At 36.4% G+C, this 14488-nt stretch overlaps 6 protein-coding genes across 6 annotated transcripts; 3 read left to right on the top strand and 3 right to left on the bottom strand.

Moving 5' to 3' along the window:
• Window positions 1-1007: 1007 nt before the first annotated feature.
• LOC110844203 lies at window positions 1008-2216 on the top strand. The gene is made up of 3 exons (XM_022090349.2): window positions 1008-1403; window positions 1479-1799; window positions 1871-2216. Exons 1-3 carry the CDS (start codon window positions 1271-1273, stop codon window positions 2044-2046), a joined length of 630 nt encoding a protein of 209 aa, XP_021946041.1. The 5' UTR covers window positions 1008-1270; the 3' UTR covers window positions 2047-2216.
• Window positions 2217-2345: 129 nt separating this feature from the next.
• On the top strand, window positions 2346-7545 carry LOC110843958 (structural maintenance of chromosomes protein 5). The gene is made up of 13 exons (XM_022090029.2): window positions 2346-2622; window positions 2698-2828; window positions 2921-3224; window positions 3319-3690; window positions 3822-4161; window positions 4323-4827; window positions 4976-5076; window positions 5320-5771; window positions 5863-6039; window positions 6122-6292; window positions 6450-6707; window positions 6779-6970; window positions 7053-7545. The coding sequence occupies exons 2-13, from the start codon at window positions 2725-2727 to the stop codon at window positions 7296-7298; spliced, it is 3222 nt and encodes a 1073-aa protein (XP_021945721.1). The 5' UTR covers window positions 2346-2622; window positions 2698-2724; the 3' UTR covers window positions 7299-7545.
• Window positions 7307-9964, bottom strand: LOC110843382 (protein fuzzy homolog). The gene is made up of 9 exons (XM_022089345.2): window positions 9426-9964; window positions 9207-9328; window positions 8984-9137; window positions 8699-8918; window positions 8525-8634; window positions 8202-8407; window positions 7927-8129; window positions 7713-7845; window positions 7307-7631 (listed from the first exon to the last, which is right to left on the bottom strand). Exons 1-9 carry the CDS (start codon window positions 9501-9503, stop codon window positions 7577-7579), a joined length of 1281 nt encoding a protein of 426 aa, XP_021945037.2. The 5' UTR covers window positions 9504-9964; the 3' UTR covers window positions 7307-7576.
• Window positions 9965-10071: 107 nt separating this feature from the next.
• On the top strand, window positions 10072-11661 carry LOC110844435. Its single transcript, XM_022090634.2, has 3 exons — window positions 10072-10366; window positions 10444-10687; window positions 10804-11661. Exons 1-3 carry the CDS (start codon window positions 10218-10220, stop codon window positions 11410-11412), a joined length of 1002 nt encoding a protein of 333 aa, XP_021946326.1. The 5' UTR covers window positions 10072-10217; the 3' UTR covers window positions 11413-11661.
• On the bottom strand, window positions 11660-13296 carry LOC110844434 (tRNA (cytosine(38)-C(5))-methyltransferase). The gene is made up of 4 exons (XM_022090633.2): window positions 13109-13296; window positions 12841-13027; window positions 12368-12770; window positions 11660-12272 (listed from the first exon to the last, which is right to left on the bottom strand). The coding sequence occupies exons 1-4, from the start codon at window positions 13170-13172 to the stop codon at window positions 11802-11804; spliced, it is 1125 nt and encodes a 374-aa protein (XP_021946325.1). The 5' UTR covers window positions 13173-13296; the 3' UTR covers window positions 11660-11801.
• A 154-nt stretch (window positions 13297-13450) lies between these two features.
• Window positions 13451-14171, bottom strand: LOC110844501 (SR-related and CTD-associated factor 4). Its single transcript, XM_022090717.2, has 2 exons — window positions 14010-14171; window positions 13451-13941 (listed from the first exon to the last, which is right to left on the bottom strand). Exons 1-2 carry the CDS (start codon window positions 14077-14079, stop codon window positions 13544-13546), a joined length of 468 nt encoding a protein of 155 aa, XP_021946409.1. The 5' UTR covers window positions 14080-14171; the 3' UTR covers window positions 13451-13543.
• Between the last annotated feature and the right edge of the window lie 317 nt (window positions 14172-14488).

Below are 14488 nucleotides of genomic sequence, written 5' to 3'. Positions count from 1 at the left end.
ATATTCCAGCAAACCTTGAAGAAGTTGAAGTTCAAGATCGCATCTCAATTTATGTATTTATTTATTTCATTCAGAAGAATATATAGAACAAACTCTGTAATGATAATGATGCAATACTTTTAATAACCCGTACCACATATATTATGTCATCGCTTAATACTTCGTCAGCCACAATAATTTGCTAATTTATGTATGTCACGCATGATCTATATCCTATGACTATCCATGAGAATTGACCTTAAAAAATTCAAGTTCAAGTTCGAGATCTTTCGCAGAAGTTATATATTAAAGTAGTGAATTAAGAGATTGTGATATTTGTATTATAAAAGCAAGTCATTTTTGTGTAATTAATTATCGTTTTGTACATTTTGCAAAGTTATAAATATTATTATGTCCATGTCAAGTTCAAGACCAAACGCGTGTCAACAAGAGTATTTTTCCCATCATCATTTTGCATATGTCCGACCAAGATGTTGAAATAATCAAGGTCGGTCTGAAGCTTGTCAAGTTGAAATTATGAATTGTCATACAAAAGCTGAGATGCTATTGTGTGTTTTTAGCCCGATTCAGAGCTTATGAAACTGTCATACATGTCCATCCGTATGTTTTTCCATAATAACTCTCAAGCCAGAGAGCTACTTATGTGTGTTATATCAAATATCAAATATGTAAATATACCCTTGTGTTCATTAATCTGTGCCGATATTTCTCATCATATTCTTATTCTTTCCTCAGGCACATTATTAAAAACATTCCAAATTCGGCGTTATAGATGGGCAAAATAATATTATGTTAAGTCTAAATGTGATGCCTAGTACCTAGTTGTGGTTTTTGGGAGTCCACGAGTCACCTCAATTTATTTCTCAAATTCGAATAGTAAAAATCTTAAATTTGGCATGGAGGTGGACTTTACATGTGAAAGACTTTCACTAGTAGATTGCTACTTTATACTTTCATGAAAGTATAAAGTAGCAATCTCACTCGACATGAAAATCAAAAATCTCAACCGGCAACTACAACCCACTTACGTGCTATGGCCCACTTGATATTTTCGGAAGTTGAATGAGATTTATTGGATGAAAGATAAGAGCCCGGAGTTGAGTTTCTTTCCACATTTTATTTTGTAATTTAAATTAGGTGTTTGCTGGCGTTGTGTAACTTAATTTACAAGCAACTATACAAAATAAGTATTAAATCCATTACAGTTCGTTGAAACTTCGAGTCGGACTGTAAATTGTCATTTAATTTGTTTGCTAAGACACTGAGTAAAATGTCCCGAGGTCAGGTCAAGTGCATGTCTATCGACCTCAAATTGCTAGAAAAGGCAGAATCGGATAAACATATGGACGCCACTTCCAATGGACTTTGCAAGACCACCAAGTCTGACAAATGGAGTTCGTCAGGTACGGATTTTGTGTCGCGTATCGAATTCAGAGATTATATTTTTAAAAAGATTATCGAACAAATTACATTTATAGATAAAGAAAAATGGCTGAAGGAAATTCACGAGTCCGACGCAAATTTGCGTGAGTTGATGTTGCGAAACTTGGAGAGAGAAGGTTCATTTCGTTGTTCTTCTCCTACCAATTTTTTCTTCCAAGAGAAAACCAATGACGATTTGGACACGTTACCAGATCGTGTTGAAGAAAATAAAAACGATGATCCGGATTTTTATGGTTATCAAAATGATCGGCAAAATTCTACTGATAGCACCAGTTTGGGTTGGAATAATATCGATAATGTACACAACGATTTTTGGGACGAGTTATGGAAGCATCGAATTATTATTAAGAGTCAAGGTATCTTAACCTAATCTTTGCATGCAATAAAATTTACATTCACGATGTTATCAAACGTGTTGTTTTATTAGAAAATGCGAACGTCAATCAACCCGAAGAGTCATATGAAGAATTCCTTGAGAATATTCGTTATACTAGAAACTGTAGCGAAGAAACCGAAGTAATTGACCAGAGTGCTTTGGAAAACGACAAAATGTTGGTGGATGAAGATGATGATGATGATGACGAAATCATATGGCTGACCTGACAACGACGATCAGACCTTTCCACCGACCAGAATTGCGCACAATAAAAGTTTATTATCTTTAGAGTTTGGTTTTATACAATTTGATAATAATCTAGCTTTTCAGGCTACCGATTCATCCATTATATTATTATTTTCTCTGTCATTGAATAATAAATGAAATTCAAAGTCAAGCAAGGCGTCTATCCATAAAAATTCGTGTTGAATCTGTCACAGGGTCTCAAAACAATATAATACTTTGTCGCAACTCGCCCCTTTCGGCGCTGCTTTGTTCAGCTTCAGCTGCTTGCCTCCTTTTCGTCTTACATTTCGCTGCCTTCTCGCTCTTTTTGAGTTCGATTGACAAATTTATTTTGTATTGTAATATAACATTGGATTTTAATATTTTTGTTCATAAAATTACTTGAGCGTGTCTTTCTTGTCACGGTCAAGCCATTGGGCATTTGCTGTCCTCGCTTTTTAATTTTGACGAAGGGAACATGAGTGATAATAATCCGTACAGTAATGTCGTTTTAAATTAAAAGTGCATTGCACGTTTCAACCACTTGGTGCTTGACGTAATAGAGTTTCCACTTTACGGTAAGTTTTAATTTTGGGGGTGAGGGGACAAGTATTTATTTAATATTCATAACACCTCCCAATACTAAATAATAGGAGGATAGAGCCATCAAATTTTTCAACATGGTGCAGTTCAATACGGCTCAACTGGAGGCGATTGCAGGGTCACAAACTCCGTACCTTGGGGTGAAGGGTTCAATTGTTCGACTCAAGGTTTATGATTTTATGTAAGAATCTACATAAGTTCAAAAATTTACAATTTTCATTTAACAATATATATGCTGGACTTGATGTGTGATTGATTGTACATATATTTTAGGACATATCACAAAGTTGAATTACATGCTGGTCCAAACGTAAATCTTATCTTGGGTCCAAACGGGACAGGTAAAAGCACAATTGTGTGCGCGATTTGCATTGGACTTGCAGGAAAACCCAAGATTCTAGGACGAGCTTTGTCCCTTAAGGAATATATTCGACACGAATGTACCTATGCCAGTATCGAGATAGAGCTCTACAATCCAAATGGAGAAAATTATGTAGTAAAAAGACACATCAAAGCTTCAAATACAAGTGCAGTCTCCACTTGGCAATTAAATGGGAAAAAGACTTCACAGAATCAGGTATGGTATACGACAATCAGCGTATTATATTATAGGGTTTTTTTTATTACTATTGCTTATAGAGCAATACAATTAATGTACTTTATATATAAAGGTCGAACTGCTCCTGACCAAGCTCAACATTCAGTTGGACAATCTGTGTCAATTTCTACCACAGGATCGAGTGCAGGAATTTTCCAAAATGGACTCGTATTCTTTGCTTCGGTCGACCCAGTTGGCGATGGGAAAGGACACCTTGATTGGGAAGCACGATCAACTCGTCCAACTAAATGAGCTGGTTAAACAGAAAGAACATAGTGTTCAAAACACGTCCGACTCCCTCCGTGCTGAACAACAATATAACCAGAGGTTGGAGAATGAAGTGAAAAATTATCATGAAAGGGAAAAGTTTAAAAGGGTTATCGCAGACTGGAAAGGCAAGAAAGCTTGGATAATTTATCGAAAAGCGATTCAACTCTTTTCGCAGGTATGTATGTATACCTCTAATTTTGACGTCATCGCTCTCGTTGTATTAGAATAGTGTCTTGTAACGTAGTTTTCAGTTTGCAATGTATACAAGTATATATGTACAGTACAGTTATTTATAATTGTAATTAGGTAAACACGGAACTGGAAACTCTTAAGCAAAAAAAGAAAGAGGAAGAAGGAAAACTTGAACCAATGAAAAGGTCCGTCCGACAGATGGAGACTAAACTTGGGACCTACAATAGAGAAATGACCACTTGTCGAAACCTGAATGTAATCAAAGCTGTGAAAACAAAGTATGAAGAGGAATGCGACAAAATTGAGGTCCGAGTGAATGAAATAAATTCCGAACTGGAAGCTGTCGAGAAACAGGAGAAGGATAGACAGAAACACGTTGAAGCGGCGACTCAGAAACTAAACGCCCTGAATTCTGAGCTCGATAAGTTTAACTCGCAAGGATATAACAGTGATTGTAAGTTTATGTTTACAAATTAATTATCGATATTTATATGTAACACTCTATTACTCTAAATACTTTATGTCAAAACGTAACTACTCTGAAAGAGAAGTTTTGATATTGGCATAAATAAATGATAAAATGACACATAATGAACTAAACTATTATATTTCTAGTGGCTAGATTGGAAGATGATGTACGTTCCATTAATAGCGAAGTAACCAATCTTTCCGAGTCCATTTATAAAGTAACCGAAGAAAAAGCGTCAGATGAACAAGAAATACAAGGGTTAAATGAACGAATGCGCTTGTGGAATCGGGAAATTGACGGGCTTGGAAATTTGCGAATGTCAAGATTAAAGTACATGCAACGGGAGAAAAAGGATGCTTACGCTGCAGTCCAGTTTTTTGAGCGACCTGAAATAAAGGCCAAATTAAAGGGGAAAATCCATGAGCCTATGATTTTACATATTTGTGTAAACGATCTCAAGTATGGGCCCGTTGTTGAAAGACATATTGGTATCGCGGATATGACTGCATTTTTCTGCGAGGATAAGGATGATTTGGAAGAGATGCTTAATATGATGAAACCAGAGAATCTCAGAATTTCAATCATCCATCACGAAGCTCCTCCAGCAAATTGGCAGAAACCAAAACCAACGCTCAAGCCGGAATACCTAAGGTAATACTTGGAGCCAAGTATTACCTTAAAAAAATTAAGTAGCCCTACTTAATTTTGTTATACATATGTTATTGTTGTTGGCTCATTGGTGGTGGTCTGTTGATCGTCAATTTCACCTTACAAAAAAATTGTATTTCTTAATTTGCAGAAAGTATTGTTTCCAAAAGACGCTGATTGAACTAATTCAAGCACCAGATTATTATTTATCGTACATGATAAAGAAACACAGGGTCCATGACATTCCAATTGGTAAGATATAGAATGGAAAAGAAACAACAATTTAGGATAAGAAATATGATAGGAGCATTTATTGAATTAATTTTTTGATGCCAAATTTACACAAATCGAGTTAATATAATTAGTTTAATTTTACCTTGGCATATACTCGAAAATTTCGTGGCAAGTATTGTTGAATCCCATTTAACCCTTAATTAAACTCTAACATAGCCATCACAATTATTTACGTAAGGTTTTCTGAATTTTTGTAAATAGGAAAATCTCCAGAGACGGACCGAAAATTCAAGGAAATTACATCTGAAACTTCATCTATTCAAGCGTTTTATACTGACGAAAATTCATACTTCATAAAAAAGTCAAGTTATGGAAATGGAATTTGTTCATCGGTGGATTTTCTCCCACCAGCAAGAGTATTTACAACCGAAATCAATGCTGCGGAGAGGGAACGACTTGAAGACCAGGTGAAAGATGCTTTAAGTACAAAGTCAGGGATCGAAGAAAGGCTCAAAATTCGACGTGCCGAATTGCATTCCTTAGAAGAAAGTCGTTCTGTGAAGGAAAGGGATTTGAGCGATGCTAAGAAGAAGGTCGAATACAAGAAACAACTTGTGAGCAAGATCGCACAAGCTAAGAGAGGGAAGGAGCAATTGGAAAAGGATATTCCTGATTTACAAGGATTGAGGGACAAGGCACAAAAAGATACATGGGTACAGCTTGCTATAATTTACAAATAAAATTAATTACGTTTCAATTGTTTCAAATCATATACCTACATGTTTATTTGTGTGCAAAACCCAGAACGAACGAGAAAAGTTGACATCTCACTTGGAGTGGTCGGTGAATGAGATTGAAAAACACGCCAAAAAAGGGAGGCAACTCATAATTCTTAAACGCCAAGTGAGTGTGCTTCAAAGTAGGATTATGACTAAACAGAATTTACTAGAAGATCTCCAAGCCTCCATAAATCAACATAACGTAAGTTAAATACCTGGTAATAGAACTTATTTAAAGGTTTTATATTGTATATGCTGTATTTTTATATTTCAATTTATCTTAGGGAGACCTTGCAACGTTAAGTGAGCAAGTAAAGTCTCGAGCAGCCGAGGCAGAGCGTGCCAAAAGAGAAGCTGTAGAAGTTAGTCAAGTGTCTGAGCCTCCTGCAGATATTGCTGATGGAAACCTTACAGTTGAAGATATCAACAGAGAAATCACACAAGCTGAGTCTCAGGTGATTAAAATTAATCATAATTTTATGATTTGTTCAACTGGATGAATATATTCTTATATATACACCCAAGATTCCTAACCTAAAAGTCTAGGAATCTTGATATACACCCTACTCTACAGTTTGCGTGTTGTAACATTATTAGTATTATTTGTTTTAGATGGGCTTCTTGGTGGACACTGATGCTTCAATTGTAAAAGATTACCAAGAACGATTAAAGAAGATTGACAAATTAAATCAGGAACGTGGAACGGATATTTCACGGCTGGCAGACTTGAAAAGCGAAATTGCCCAAAAGAAAGAAGAATGGTTACAGCCTCTTAAATCTCTAATTGATAGAATTAACAAAAATTTTGGTACATTTTTTGAAAACATGGGATGTGCTGGTGAGGTTTCACTGTGCCATTCAGAAGACGAGGTATGTATGCTTGTGAAACAAAATTTTATCAGTATTTACATTCTTCTGAATAACATTTATAATTTTTGTAGGATGATTTTGCAAAGTATGGAATTAAAATCATGGTGCAGTTTAGGAATTCGGAACCATTGGCAGAAATGTGTGGCACTCGCGTTGGAACCTTACAAAGCGGTGGTGAACGAGTGATTACAACTGCGCTTTATGTTTTAGCATTACAAGAACTAACGGTCGTACCGTTTCGAGTGATTGATGAGATCAATCAGGTAAAGCAAAGTTTGTGACTATAAAATAATGTAAATAAATAAACAAAAGAAATATTAAATTATGGCGTGTTGATTCCTATAGGGGATGGACGCTAAAAACGAGTCACGGTTCTTTAACCTTCTCTGTTCGTTGGCAAAGGGAGCCAACACTCCACAATATTTCTTGTTGACTCCGAAAATGTTGCCTCGTGTGGATTATCCGGATAATGTAGATTTTCATTTTATTATGAATGGCCCTAAAGTAAATGTACCCTTTGATGGGGCCGCTTCTGAAGAAGAGGACGACGATGAAGAGATGGATGATCAAGAAGATAATTCCGACGAGTAATCTTGGTATTTTATTTACAGTAATTTTTATCTATCATTGAGACTTGCAATTTTGTTATTTAAATACTCGATCTAAATTTTTAGTACAAGTTAGTAGCTACATAATCTAGTTTTTAGTAAATATTACGAGCTATGCGTATGTGATATATATATTTCTATCACAAGACATAGCCAGCTCTAGTAAACGTATAGTTGTGTAGTAAGATTATTAATTCCATTCTTTGTATCCAATAAATGAATTAAATGAACAATTGTGACTTTTAAAACTTTGCATATATTTCATCTCATCACTTTCTCCTTTACCAGTTCTTGTAAAAGTTTTCTCGTGGTTTGCCTACCAGAGACATGACAAAAGTTAACTTAATGTGTGTATGGATAGGGTATTTGCATCATAGTAAATTGAAATTCACATCACCTCATGAGTAGCATGGGAATATCGGGCTCATAAATGACAAAAAGTTGAAATATGGCAAATGTCATAGCATGGCATTTATGATACTCAGATGTCCAATATGCTTCTGATGCTTTGTGAACTGTGGGGCCAACATCTATTGGAAACATAATATGCACATAAATATGTATCAGCACAACGGCAAGTGCTAGTTAATGTTGATAAGTCAATGACATACGTTTCGACCCATGGTGTAAGTGAATTGGCGGAGAAACGAACATTGGTGGAGCTGCACAACTCCAAGGAAAAATTGAGCCCACGGTATTTCTGTAAAACGTTCTCAATAGGTCCAATTTATGCCCCGTATTCATCTGCTCATTAGACCGTTCGGGAAAGACGGAAAAAGTACACCGCCTCCGGTCAAGGCATACAAGCAGGAACCTGGTTGCAGAAAGAACTTATAGGTCATACGTACATGTAGAAGATCTTGATAGATCATTTAATTAATCATACCCAGAGATAGATTTGCCAATGTTAAAAAATCTTGAATAGCGACAGAAAGGTGTCAGTCTGTTTTGAAAAAGTGATAACTGTTCACTAAAGTTCTTCTTGAGCTTTGCGATTTCCTTTTCAATTGTTGGTAAAGTCGGCTCTTGTCCGCAGAGTACGCAAAGCCGGACGTTTTCTACAACTTTAAACGTCACAAATCGGTACGCAAGCTGAAATCAAATGTAGAAATTCAATTATTACAGGAAACAGTTACGCATGTATATATGCGTAATGCATATGCATGTAAATATGCACATATGCATTTATACAAATTCGGTCAAACTTGCATTAGGGCTGCTAGATGGTAAAAATATAGCAGCGTCTGTTACGGGGTCTGATATTAGTGAAGCTGTAAACGTAATGAGACACATTTCCGTGCCAGACAAAGTCCACCAATCTACATGAACGGATTAATTTTTAACACGGGACATTAAACAAATCATTTCATCGGAATGACTCACCCTCGGTACATCCAATTAATATGCCATTCGCGATTAGGCATCCATAATTAAAACCGATGGATTCCATCAGGTTGTCTAAAACGGTCTGAAAATTAACTTGGTTATTGGGAGGGTCCATTTGCAGTGCCACATCTGCACAACCAGTTAAATCTCCAAAGTATAAAGTTCTGTCGTTAGGCTTTAGACCTTGAAGAATGAGGTCGATGACTGGGTAGCACATCTAAAATGCATGATATTTTTGAATTTATATTTACAGCCAAATATAAAACCTAATAATTTACATACACGAAACTCTTTCTTCAATTTATCGACACTTTTGGTTCTGACAATTTCATCCAACCCAACCGATAGGACCAAAACGCTAAAGACGTTCACAAGTACATGTTCCACATGAAAATCGGTTATGGAATCATCAGTGCCAGCGAAAATTAAAGCCAATCTACGAAAACAAATATACAACCCATAATGTAATTGTAATACCGAGAAGCAAAAATAGTTAAATAACTACCTGTCATGAAAATCTTTCCAAACTACCCTACTACTTTCTGTAATGCTTGAAATCAGCTCAACCCTGTTGGCTTTTCCAAACACTTTCAGTCCATTAAGAGAGGCGGCCAATGGCCAGCTAATCTACATAAAGTATTAAAATGCAATGAATGATTTTACGTTTTATTGGTGACAGCCTGTCATTGACAGGTCAACTTAATGCTTATAATATTGTTCTTACTGGGGAAACATCGCCAATTTTTCGGGCAAAAATTGGAACACCACTTTCGAAACAGATACAAATTAAGTATCCCGTCATTATTGTAACTAATTTATTAAAACCGAATCTAGTATGCCACTAAACAGGTGTATTTTTGATTTGATAAAGGATGAAAATGAAAATAAAAGTAGAGTGTACAAAAGTTGCAAAAAAGTTGCCTTAGGCTATTAGCAATCTCAAGTTGAAATTCTCAACGCAACCTCAAATCGTAGTACATGGTAGATGTAAAAATGCAAGGGTAGCACAATAATTGTACTTAATATTTTTTTATTTTCTTACGATTAACATTCATAAAAGCTAACTCAAGCATCCTTTGGAATCGATAATAAATGTTTGACATCATCGGTTTTATAAACTTAACTACGTCCTTTTCCTTTGTTCATCTGTAAACTAAATACTCTAAATGCATATTTAAAGAATCTTTGCAAAATGGACAAATTTTCACGTAGGGTTCAAGCTAATCATAATAAGGACTCAAATTCAAATAATATGCAGAAATATTAAGAAAATATCAGAGGCTTTATGGGTAGCGTCGCCCCCATTACCTACCAGCAAACTCACTTTCCCCATATTGGTATTAATGAACGAAAATCTTGCGGGGGTTGATTCTTTACATAATCTATTCAGTAGTAGAAGAACGTTAGCTACTTTCGGTTAAATAATTTTGAGTTGGTTGAACATTTCTGATTTCTGAAACAGAAATTTTCTCGGAAAGAATTTCCAAATTTTCCACCTAGGTCTCAATACACAATCATGGATCAAGAAATCGTGGATAACGTTAAAACTCCGATAAGAAGAAAATATGAGGTTGCGTTTTCTTCAGAAGACGACGAAGTGGAAGCAGAACACATTGTTCCTGAACCGACAATAAAGTTGGAGGATGATAATCAAGATTTAAATAGGTAAAAAATATTATACCATTTTGGCTTTATTTTATTCGCCAATTTATCACTACCGTGTAAAATATGATTTGTTGCAGAGGAGATATTGGAGATGAATCAAAGGGGGAAGGTCCTCAAGGTAGTCGTCGCATTCCATGTCAAGTGCAGTGTTGCACCATGACCTTTGAAACGAATGAGGACTATCAATATCACTACAATAGTCGTCACATGCATGCCTGTTCCATATGCAAAATGTCGCTCCCTTCCTACCATATTTTGGAGCTACACGTCCTAGAAATACATGACACGTTGTTTGGTCTGATGGCGGAAAAGAAACCTATGGTAAGGGAACAACTATCAAATTGTATTAAGTCAAATCACTGTGCATTTACAAAAGCATAAGTCATACCTACTGAGAATAAAAATGACTTATAAATGTTTGATAACCTGATTTTCAGTATCAATGTTTCTTGGAAACTTGCCTTAATAAGTTTGCAACCCCGGATGAACGGAAGCAACATTGTATTGAACAGCACAAGTTTTCACAAAAATTTCAATTTTGGGACTGTAAACCTCCCCGAAATTTAGACAGTAATAAGAAGAAAGGAAAGTCTAAAACTAGTGAGAAACATTCAACAAAGGCCAATAGTAAGACCAAGCAAACCTTAAAATCAACGTTAGCTGATTCGAGCACAACCACGAAGGGATTTTTGATGGAGGTGGATCAAGAGAAATCTACTGATGGCGTCGTCGTCGGAGCTTCAAGTGATTTCAAATCTCAACAAGTTAAAAAGAATGAAGATCAAACCAAATCTAACACCAATCGTGGTGGTAATAATAATGCATCGCGGTCAATGCCGAAACATATTGGGTTTGGAAGGGCACCCCACCGAGCTTTTTCAAATGCATATGCGTCAGCCATAAATCCTTCCAAAGGTAAAATGGAAATGGGTAGCAGTAGTACTAATGGAAATAATATTGACATGAAAGATATTGAGGAAGCTCTAGTGTCTTCGTCTTCAGCCACTAAAATTACACTGGAAGTCCAAGCTGATGGAACAAAATAATTATCGTGTACCTGGTTGGTATAATACTTAAGCACTCTAGTGATTGCTATCGAGTATCTCAATATTGTTTGAGCGCTCTACGACTCGTCTTTCAATTGCATATATTTTATGATTTTCTCGGAAAGCAGCATTTACCTCTTCTATATTCCGTTTATCATCATGTGTCATAGCTAATTATAGTCACTTGTTTTGATTATTTTTTCATGAAATTAAAGGCAATTCAAGTAAATAAAGGAACTTATGAATATATTGAAATATGTATTGGTCCACGTTTATTTCCACGTGAAAAGACATTGAATGGAAGACAATACACAAATCTTGATAACAATATAATACATGATCATGGTGCATTCAGAGAAGTTGCATAAATACACATGCCAATCAATATATTAGCTAAATAGCAATGCAAACATTAAAGCAACTACGCTCACATTTACACTATTGCCTAAAGCTTTGTACTTTTGTTTTAAGGAATGATTTGATGGAAATTTAAATTCTTCCGGGTAGCACATCAATCTACTTACTTCTCGTGGAGTGAAATACCTAAATTTTCCCTCAGATTGCCTAACTTCATCACTTTCAATTTTATCGTTTCCATTAATATCTAAAATTGAGCCGCTCCCCGTTAAGTAGTAAAAATAGGCTTTGGTAAAGCAACACGAGGTGGTTGAGAATGGAGTTACAATGTCTAACGCACTCCAATATTTTCGTAATTTTTCTAGTGAAAGTTTGTGTTCCGGAAAAATAAATTCATTAGGCTCCAAAATATCATTTAGGTACCATAATTCTTCTGATTTGCTTGTGGCTGATTCCAGATATTTAGATGGGAATTTTTCCGATGAAGAACCATGAAGTTTTCCCTGGAAAATGAAGTATATATTACGTTTTATGCAAAATACAACAGCCTGAACTGAATGCATAATACATGAAACGTGAAGATTAGCAGTAGATGTACCTCTGTTGCATGGCGTCCTATACGTTTCTCACGATAATTCAACCATCGTTGCCTATGCCGATCCTTGACCAATTGAATTGGATTGTTTCCACTTGTTTCAGGAAGTTTGTCCAACACTTGATCTGACAGATCAAATGACCATTGTAAATCAGAATGTTTTCCAATTAAATAATATCTCAGTCTAGAATTCGGAATTCCTAATGTCACAGGGCTCAAGAGGAATTCTTGATAGCGGAATCCAATCTTTGTTAACATGTCGACAAATTCGCCATGAGCATCGGACGTCTCAAATCCCTTGACGTTTTCCACAAAAATATATTTAAACCTTATTCGAGGAAGTATTTGGAGTAAGTTAATTAGCGGAGAAGACCGTTTGTCCAGCAACCCTTGCTTATTCCCTGCTCTAGTATAAAATTACATGTCAATTCCAGCAGATCTTCTCTTTCAGAAATAATTGTAATATTAAATTCTACCTGCAAAAAGGCTGACAAGGAGGGCTCATTACAAGAGCGTCAATGTTCATCTCGTTGATTTCTTCTGCTGTCAAACTTTCAATGTTACGCCTGACTATTCGCACGTCTGGAAAATTGACGGCGTATGTTTCTAGAACGGTAGGATTTATCTCCAATGCCGCAACAATTTCAAACTCAACTCCTATCTCTGAAACGTAAATCAAACCTTATAAGTAATTTGATAATTTGAACCATATGAATGACTACACACACGGAACAACTCTTTTACCTTTCAGTCCCCAATGCAGCCCTCCAATGCCACAAAATAGTTCCAAAACGCGTATTTTTTCCATATTAAAAATGCTTAATTCTTTCAAAGATTACTATACATCCATGAAGATAACTCAACAAAATGCAAACAAAAAGCTGTCGCAGCTGACACAAAACATGCACGTGTTCCATTGCCGCATTGCCATTGCTTTGCTCAAGATTCTCACTTGTACCGACATTGCAAATACCGGACCATGTATGCACTAGGTAGACAATTTTATGTAAAAATGATATAGTACGTTGTCGATGAAATACAATTTAATTAGTAAATCTACATATACTGAAAGATAGCTTCAACATATAATGATGCAATTTGAAAAAGTCCAAAATTTATTGCCGCAGAAATACAAGATTTTGAATCAATAAGTATAACAAAAACAACTCTGAATTTCTATTATTGTCCATTAAATTTTTTCTCACAGGCTTCTAGTTCGGCTGGTTTTTCTTGCTTGGCAGGGTCCCAGGTGTATTCCTTTCCATTGCAGATAGCTCCGACCTCGCCATCACCAAAGAAACATTTTTTGAAATCGGCAGGCTGGTCCTCCCCCTTTGCGGTGTCCCAGAAGTACGTTACTCCGCCACAATGGCCAGAAATAAGAGTGGGTGGGCAGGTGGGGAGAGGCTTGCCATCAGGCCCGTTTGGTGGTGGAGGAAGGGAGGCAGGAGAGGATCCTGGTGGTCCTTGGTTAGGAGGGAGTGGGGGCAGACAGCCGGGTGGGTGTGGTGGAAGCCCATTAGGACCAGGTGGGGGGACGCCGTTGGGACCTGGGGCAGGAAGAGCGCCTAGAGGTGCTACAAAAAAAGTCATGATGTAAGAATGCGGTTATTAAAATCGACGCCATATTGCTTTTACTACTTACGTGCTTGTGGATGAGGAAAGGCACAAGCCACTCCCAGAAGAAGGGTCACGGCGAAAATATTTCTGATCATGGTGTAAACTTCCTCTCTCGACAAAGACCAAGTAATGACTGGATAATTTCTCCATGAAGTTCTTGGCTTTTATAATGCCGAACATTTACCTTTTCTTTCTTGTACATTTTTTGGCTGAAATATGTACTTCAGTACTAAGCATTTTTATCCTAGATTGAGCAGACCATTGCAGACGCGTCTCGAACGGCATGGATATGTTCATCGCAATTTTTTTCCAAGAGTACACATGTAATTTATGTATACGTAATCAAGTCACTGCATGAGGTACGGAATGACCTGTTGTACTAGTAATGTTCAGCCATAAATTCGAGTATCGCCAAGATTGGTAGAATGATAAACAAAGGAGTAGCAGTAGTACCAGCTCGTGTTCATGCAAATATGTAAGCACAGACGAAGATGATTTCTTTTC

The sequence above is a fragment of the Folsomia candida genome, unplaced genomic scaffold, assembly GCF_002217175.1.
Source record: "Folsomia candida strain VU population unplaced genomic scaffold, ASM221717v1 Fcan01_Sc002, whole genome shotgun sequence".
NCBI classification, from domain to species: Eukaryota; Metazoa; Arthropoda; class Collembola; order Entomobryomorpha; family Isotomidae; genus Folsomia; species Folsomia candida.
This window is presented reverse-complemented; position numbering and strand designations above follow the sequence as displayed.

What these genes read in the sequence shown, in the direction of transcription:
- LOC110843958 (XM_022090029.2), top strand. Translation starts at nt 2,725, where the DNA reads ATGGTGCAGTTCAATACGGCTCAACTGGAGGCGATTGCAGGGTCACAA. An exon ending in GCAAGGATATAACAGTGATT is followed by an intron (nt 4,162 to 4,322) that starts GTAAGTTTATGT and finishes TTATATTTCTAG; the next exon opens with TGGCTAGATTGGAAGATGAT. An exon ending in TGATTGATGAGATCAATCAG is followed by an intron (nt 6,971 to 7,052) that starts GTAAAGCAAAGT and finishes TGATTCCTATAG; the next exon opens with GGGATGGACGCTAAAAACGA.
- LOC110843382 (XM_022089345.2), bottom strand. Translation starts at nt 9,503, where the DNA reads ATGACGGGATACTTAATTTGTATCTGTTTCGAAAGTGGTGTTCCAATT. An exon ending in AAATTGGCGATGTTTCCCCA is followed by an intron (nt 9,329 to 9,425) that starts GTAAGAACAATA and finishes TACTTTATGTAG; the next exon opens with ATTAGCTGGCCATTGGCCGC. An exon ending in CTTACACCATGGGTCGAAAC is followed by an intron (nt 7,846 to 7,926) that starts GTATGTCATTGA and finishes TGTTTCCAATAG; the next exon opens with ATGTTGGCCCCACAGTTCAC.
- LOC110844434 (XM_022090633.2), bottom strand. Translation starts at nt 13,172, where the DNA reads ATGGAAAAAATACGCGTTTTGGAACTATTTTGTGGCATTGGAGGGCTG. An exon ending in GCTGCATTGGGGACTGAAAG is followed by an intron (nt 13,028 to 13,108) that starts GTAAAAGAGTTG and finishes TTTACGTTTCAG; the next exon opens with AGATAGGAGTTGAGTTTGAA. An exon ending in TAGGACGCCATGCAACAGAG is followed by an intron (nt 12,273 to 12,367) that starts GTACATCTACTG and finishes TTCATTTTCCAG; the next exon opens with GGAAAACTTCATGGTTCTTC.
- LOC110844435 (XM_022090634.2), top strand. Translation starts at nt 10,218, where the DNA reads ATGGATCAAGAAATCGTGGATAACGTTAAAACTCCGATAAGAAGAAAA. An exon ending in GATAATCAAGATTTAAATAG is followed by an intron (nt 10,367 to 10,443) that starts GTAAAAAATATT and finishes GATTTGTTGCAG; the next exon opens with AGGAGATATTGGAGATGAAT. An exon ending in TGGCGGAAAAGAAACCTATG is followed by an intron (nt 10,688 to 10,803) that starts GTAAGGGAACAA and finishes CCTGATTTTCAG; the next exon opens with TATCAATGTTTCTTGGAAAC.
- LOC110844501 (XM_022090717.2), bottom strand. Translation starts at nt 14,079, where the DNA reads ATGATCAGAAATATTTTCGCCGTGACCCTTCTTCTGGGAGTGGCTTGT. An exon ending in CTTTCCTCATCCACAAGCAC is followed by an intron (nt 13,942 to 14,009) that starts GTAAGTAGTAAA and finishes CTTTTTTTGTAG; the next exon opens with CACCTCTAGGCGCTCTTCCT.
- LOC110844203 (XM_022090349.2), top strand. Translation starts at nt 1,271, where the DNA reads ATGTCCCGAGGTCAGGTCAAGTGCATGTCTATCGACCTCAAATTGCTA. An exon ending in TGACAAATGGAGTTCGTCAG is followed by an intron (nt 1,404 to 1,478) that starts GTACGGATTTTG and finishes TTACATTTATAG; the next exon opens with ATAAAGAAAAATGGCTGAAG. An exon ending in AATTATTATTAAGAGTCAAG is followed by an intron (nt 1,800 to 1,870) that starts GTATCTTAACCT and finishes TTGTTTTATTAG; the next exon opens with AAAATGCGAACGTCAATCAA.